We start from the raw sequence: 7,003 nt of genomic DNA on the forward strand, positions 1-7,003 counted from the left end.
TTCGTTTAAAGGCTATAAAGAGTGAGGGAGAAACTGCCAGACAGTATACCTCTTGGAGGCACAAAGGCCATTCAGTGACCCTACCCTCTCTAGCCAGTCTACATTGCTCATGTGTCACTTTAACTCCTCCTTATGGCTAGTCCTAAGAGAGCTTCTCCCTCCCTCTCTCTCTCTCTCTCTGTCTCTGTCTCTCTCTCTTTCTTTCTCTCTCTCTCTCTCTTTCTCTCTCTCTCTTCCCCCTGATTCTTTTTCTCTCCCTCTCCCTCCCTTCATGCCTCTCTGTCTGAGTGCTGGGCTATTTGCAAAAATGCCAGGTTTACTATAATGCTATAGCTTGTAAAATATGGGGGGGGGGAGTTCCTGCTGTGGGGCAGGGGAAATGAATCTGACTAACATCCATGAGGATGCAGGTTCGATCCATGGCCTCGTCCAGTTGCCTATAATCTGGCCTTGCCATGAGCTGTGATGTAGGTAGCTCAGATCTGGTGATGCTGTAGTGGTGATATAGACCAGCAGCTGCAGCTCCAAATTGACCCCTAGCCTAGGAACCTCTAAATGCAACAGGTGTGGGCCTAAAAAGACTATATATATATATATATATATATATATATATATAAATTAACACTGTTTATTTAGAATTTCAATATCCAACTACCGCCCCAGGTCTAACAAATGCACTTCTGGTGTGGGCTTACATTAGCAAATACTTTTCTCTGGACCCAAAGGAGGGCTCTTTCATCCATTCACTCATTCATTCAAAGACTCGTTCTTTGCTGGCCTGCAGTGTACTAGATGCCAAAGGAAAATCACCCGTGAAAGCAGCCGTGGTGGGGACTGGCACAGCAAATGGTCACTCATTTTCTCCTCTTTACGCAGGTTTCTGAAGCAGCCATGGCCACGGTACCTGAACCTGCCAAGGAAGTGATGGCTAACAATGGGTCAGTGGAGAAACTGGTACCAGTAATGCGAGCAGGGCTCCCTTCTCAAGAGTGCAGTGTTAGCTGTGCTTAGAGACCAGATTTGTCCCTCATCCTGCCTCTTTTAGTGGCAAGTGGGGTTCCAGGTTAACCTGGTTTAAAGACTCATTTCCCACTGTAAGTCTGGACTTGATGTCATTGCAGGGGGCCACCTACAATTGGCAAACAGGAAGAAGGGATTCCATGTGGATGACACAAGGGATCTTGTGGCATGTCCAGCTTCAGTGGGAAGGAAGGCTTCAGTGAGAAGGAAAGCTCCAGTTTTAACTGGGCTGGATGGGGTCTCGAGATCCAATAGAGAGCAGCTGGGGTACCTGCCCTGCCTCCTAGGCTGCTCCAGGAATATGCCCATGGAAACTGCTAGCTCCAGGCAGCCCTAAGGAACAAGCTGTTTGCAGTTTCCTATTAACAGTGAAGATCGCTTGCGGGGAAGGAAAATTCATCCTGTCCAGGGGACATAACTGAGCAAGCTCTCTGCTTTTATTACAGTGACAACAATAATGACCTGTTATTTGAGGCTGATGGCCCCAAAGAGATGAAGGTAAGGCCATGCGCTTAGCTCCCAACACATGCAGGGGCTCGGGCAGGGGAAAGTCTCAAGGAAAGGGCTCTGGGCCCCCTTATTCCTTTGGAATTCTGTGATGAACTGACTCGTCTTCTCCAGTGAGACTAATGCAGGCCACTCCTCAGTTCCGGCGGCACCACAGCGGTTCACTGAGCCTTGGTGATGGTGGCCATGCTTGAGGAGGGTGAGAAGAAATGATGGTAGAGAGAGTGTTTGCTGTCTCATGTTGGCAAGGCAGCCAAGGCTTCAATGCACAGTTGCTTCTCCTTTTAGAAAAAGGGTTCAGCCCTAAAACTGATGAAACTCTGTCAATCACTAGAGTCGAACCCTGAGACCCATTTTCTCCAGCCCTGGGTGGGGGTGTGGTGTATCTGTCTGGCCCACCCTCCCACTGCCTCTGCCAGGGGCTGGAGCCTCTGTGCTGGGCAGGAACTTCTTGCTTTCCTCTGAGCTGTTAGAGGTCTCTTTAACTGTCTTCAAGACGTTAAACCATTCTTGTGCCCAGGGGCAACTTCAAGCCTTAATACACTTACACAGTTTCTCTGAACAAAGGGAAAGTGGGAACCTGTTTCACAAATATCAACCACATTTTGGGTGGGGGTTGGAGGTTTTTTGGCCCCAGGGGGGACATGTAGAAGTTCCCAGCAGGGGAACCACGCACCTTTTACAGTGTTTGCGAGATGCTTATGCAACAGCTTTTAAAAGATGAAAACTTGTAGAGAATAATTGAAAACTCATTGATTGAGCATAGAAATATTGATAATATGATCATCACAGCCATGAAAAATTTAATACATGTCTTGTGCTTTGGGTTTCCAAACAGGTAAAAATGTAAGAAGGCATACATTTATGGTTAGGTGGAGCATGTGTCAGAAAACACAAACAAGGTCAAAATGGGATGTATTCTCGAAGAATACCATGGAGGGTGTCAGAGAGCCCACATTCAGGTTTGGGGGTCTGCCTCTCACTTGCCACATGCCTATGGGTAAACCGCTGAACCTCTCTGGGCTGCAGAGAGATGAAAGATTCTCTGGAGAAGCTCTGTTATCCCCTCCTGCATCCCGTCTCATGTCAAAATGGGAGTTCTCAGGCCCAGCCACCTACCACACTGACATTCTTGATCTATCCACAGTGCCGCACCCAAAACCTTGACCTCAGCCCTCTGGGAGATGGGAGCATCCAGCTGCAAATCTCCCACCAGCTCTGCAACGAGAGCTCCAGGCCGATGGTGTCTGTGATTGTGGCAAAGGAGAAGCCGATGAATCCCTCCTCCCAGGTTGTCTGTGATGATGACCCAAAGAGCATCTTTTCATCCGTCTTTGAAGAAGGTACCTAGGGAAAGCTGAGGGCAGATAGGATATCTCTGGTCCTTTCCTTCTCAGAGGCCATAACTCAATGGTCAACTAAACTCTCCTGAAGCTGAAACCCTTTAAAAGTAGAAGGCCCAGGAGTTCCCTGGTGGCTCAGTGGAATCCAGTGTTGTCACTGCTGTGGCTTGGGTTTGCTCGCTGGCCCAGGAACTTCCAAGTGCCAGAGGCACAGCCAAAAAAATAAAATTTTTTTTTAAATAGAATGCCCAGCAGTGAGAGGAAAACAGAGAGGTCCGGAAACCCAACTAACCACTTTTGTAGTTGAAACAATTCTTTTTTTTATTTTTTGTCTTACATCAGAATGTTTGGTTCCCTTAAAAGGAATTCTTCTTTAGTGAAATAATGATGTACCTGGCTAGTGCTATTAATCAGAGGAATGGAGGCTTTTCTGGAATTTATAGGCATGCATAAAAAGTACCCAAAATACTATATATCTCCATACATTACTACATATCATCCAATTTGGTGATGGTTTTAGTTTTCTTTTGCATTATTGATATTATTCTTAAAACAGGACCTGGAGGAAATCACGTTGTGGCTCAGCAGTTGCCAACCTGACTAGTATCCATGAGGATGTGCATTCAATCCCTGGCCTTGCTCAAGGGTTAAGCATCCAACATTGCCATGAGCTGTAGCGTAGGTCACAGACAAGGCTCAGATTCTGCATTGCTGTGGCTGTGGTGTAGGCCAGCAGCTACAGCTCTGAGTTGACACTAAGCCTGGGGAATTCCATATGCCATGGATGCGGCCCTAAAAAGCCAGGAATAAAAAGCAGGACCATGATAACTACTCACAACTGCAAAGCCCCCAGTCATTCTCAGGGTGCTTTCGGTTACATTTTATCCCTGTGAGTCTCAGAAGGTCCCTGCTGGGCCAGTGTGTGCCATTGCCTTTTTGCAGAAGGAGTTCTGTGGCTCTTCCACAGCAAGCAATAAAGCTGAAGCTTGAACCCATATCTTAAGGCACCGGGTGCAGTGTTCTTATCCACCCCAGCTTCCTCCCCACCAATATTAGAATCAGACTGTGGCTGACCTCCCTCAGATGTCTTCCAAGGCACCAGATCCTGCTGCTTCACATCATGAGGTTTGCTCTTCTAATCTTCTGCCTAAAAGACACCTCTGCTCCACATTTCAGAGCCCATCGTCCTTGAAAAGCATGCCAATGGTTTTCTCTGTGATGCCACCCCCGTGCAGTCCGTGGACTGCAAACTCCAGGACAAAGATGAAAAAGCCCTGGTGCTGGCTGGCCCACATGAGCTGAAGGCTCTCCACCTCCTCAAAGGGGACTTGAAGAGAGAAGGTACCTGGGGACACCCTCATTCTTTTCTTGGCCTCCTGGAAACGTGCCAATTATCTCTATCTTCAACAAAGTAGACCATTTAGGCAAATGATTGACATGAATGCAATATCATGGAATACAGAGTGTGTACATGCTTTATGGAGGTCCTAGCAAGGATGCCAGGATGAGGCCCTTAGCAGGTTCATTTTCAGCAAGAGAGGGGACAAGCACATCCAGGACCACAGTCCAGCCAAGTCACTTAAAGGCAGTGCGATGTCAGTGCTTCTGTTGGAAAGGGGTCATTTGATGGACAGGACCTAACTACCTGTGGGTGCCTTCTTCCTGTTGTGGAGGTCAAAACTAGAATGGCAAAGAGATAATTTGTCCCTCCTCATTCCCAACTTTGCCCACTTGCCCCTAACATCCTTCCCACCCAATACCAGATGGTTCCTGAGAAGCCGATCTTACTGACGAGCAGGAACTTGTATCTCTGTCACTGTCACTGGCCATTGTTTCAAGTCTGGGGAGCCCATTGGTGGTGGGACTCTGCCTGGCACCCTGCCACTGTGGCTGAGCCCTGTATGCAGGGGTGTGACCAGGGGGCAGATCAAAGGAGCAGTGTGGTCTCATCCAAGCTGCTGACCTTGGAGAGAGGCATCACAGGGGGAAAGCTTCTCAGCCTGGCCAAGACAATTCTGTTTCTCCAGAATTGCATCAGAAGCACAACCTTGGGGCCTCCAAGGGAGACAGCTGTGACTAAGGAAGATTAAAATGAGCATCTCTCGTTGGACCACTTCACCTAGTCAAGCAGCCCTCCTCCTTCAAGTTCATCCCACTGGCTGCGCCATGTTCCTGAAACAGATCTGTGCCTGATGTCCTTTGGGAATCTGGTTTTACTTCTTTTCTTGCTGTTCACAGTGGTCAGACTGTTCTGGTGTTTTGGATAGGCACATCACCAGGCAGGGGCAAGATGGCTTGCTTTCTTCTAAAAATCAGACCTTCTAATTGTTTATTGCCACTGTGGTGAGGCTCTGAGAAGCCCCCAGACCCTTCTTTGGGGAAAAACCTGATTCAACCAACTGAACCTATTATTGTCTGGGAGAGAAGCCAGCTCTCCTGTCTATGAGGCCATAGGAATTTTGGATGCCAAAGAGGATCCTAAATGGCACCAGTCCTAGGCTACGGGTCCAGTGCTTGGACCAACCCTGCAGTGCTATGTCCCTGACCACAGGCCCCTCTCCTTCCCTCAGTGGTGTTCTGCATGAGCTTTGTGCAAGGAGATGACAGCGATGACAAGATACCTGTGACCTTAGGGATCAAGGGAAAGAATCTGTACCTGTCTTGTGTGATGAAAGATGACACGCCCACCCTGCAGCTGGAGGTGAGTGAGTACCAAGGGCTGAAGGCCCTTCTTGGGCTTCACTGAAGCACCCCCAGCCATTACTTCCAAGACAGTGACCTCTTCCCTCCTACCCACCCCCAGAAAGTCTGGGAGAAGAACCACTTGGTAATTTTCCATATGTGTAAATAAGTTGAATATAATAAGTTCAGGTAAGGGTTAATGCAGGTAACTTTCACTCCCATTGTGGCAAGTTAAATCATTCTGCTGATGTGCTTACATCCTGCTGTTGTTAGCCCCCCATCGATCATACAATGTTGGGATTGGAAGGGGAGTCTCTTGTTAGGGTTGCTCCATTAGGTAGATGACACTTTGGGAACTTAATTGATTCAAAGCACCTGTCACCTGTCATCATCTCCATGCCACTCCCAACATCATACTTGCCTCCACCAGCATTCCCAGCAAAAGCTTCCTCTCCAAGTTGAAGTCATTCTAGCCAGGGCCATGAGGAAATACACAGCACAAGTCCCTGGAGCCTAGGTACTTCCAGAAGCTTTCATCTAATTTTCACTTTCAACAACCTTCCCATCTGTGTCATGCTCCCTACCATTTGGCACTGTTTCAGAAAAGGATGAGGGCTCTTTTGGTCACCATACCAAAGGCTGGGGTCACAAAGATATGTCAGGGCCCTGGCACTTGCCCCTGTGACCTGTTTATATGTTTCATCTCCAGCTGACCTGGAGAACATCTTTTCCCAGATCAGAGTAGGGTATCTTTGACCTGTCCCATGCAAAAAAAAACTCTATTTCTGCTTTGCTGCAGGATGTAGACCCCAAAAGTTACCCGAAGAGGGACATGGAGAAGCGATTTGTCTTCTACAAGACAGAAATCAAGAACAGAGTTGAATTCGAGTCTGCCCTGTACCCCAACTGGTACATCAGCACCTCTCAAGCAGAACAAAAGCCCGTCTTCCTGGGAAACTCCAAAGGCCGCCAAGATATAACCGACTTCACCATGGAAGTCCTCTCTCCCTAAGGAAAGCCATACCCAGAGGGTCCACATGGGCTGAAGAACCCCGAAGGCTGACAGAAGTGGACTGGAAAAGTTGGTACATGGTTGCTGCCTGAATTTCACTACTGTCTAATCGATGCCCAGCTGTCTTCCCTAGATTAGTGCTAAGGAGATCCCCCTGCCCCCCAGTGAGGAGGAACAGCCCCCTCCTCTCCAAGTCCATGCACAGACCCCATCCTCTAAGCCAGCCTTCTCTCACCCCTTCTCCTCACTCAAAGCCAGCCTGGTGGAAACCATGGCACACTAGGGTCACTGGCAGTCCTCTGTCCTTGGCACCCAGCTTCTGATGATCGATCACTGAACTATTTATTTATTTAATTGTGGGTTGGTCTATTTAACTTAATTCAAGGGGGCCAAGAAGCAGCAGTGTCTGTGAAAGATCTTAGTCTTCCATAGCTATGGA

At 48.1% G+C, this 7,003-nt stretch overlaps 1 protein-coding gene across 1 annotated transcript; it reads left to right on the plus strand.

The window, feature by feature from the left end:
- Positions 1 to 891: 891 nt before the first annotated feature.
- LOC110258578 (interleukin-1 beta-like) lies at positions 892 to 6,564 on the plus strand. The gene is made up of 6 exons (XM_021081828.1): positions 892 to 938; positions 1,467 to 1,518; positions 2,675 to 2,870; positions 4,047 to 4,211; positions 5,441 to 5,571; positions 6,352 to 6,564. The coding sequence occupies exons 1-6, from the start codon at positions 892 to 894 to the stop codon at positions 6,562 to 6,564; spliced, it is 804 nt and encodes a 267-aa protein (XP_020937487.1).
- The last annotated feature ends 439 nt before the right edge of the window (positions 6,565 to 7,003 follow it).

The sequence above is a fragment of the Sus scrofa genome, unplaced genomic scaffold (assembly GCF_000003025.6).
Source record: "Sus scrofa isolate TJ Tabasco breed Duroc unplaced genomic scaffold, Sscrofa11.1 Contig2425, whole genome shotgun sequence".
NCBI classification, from domain to species: Eukaryota; Metazoa; Chordata; class Mammalia; order Artiodactyla; family Suidae; genus Sus; species Sus scrofa.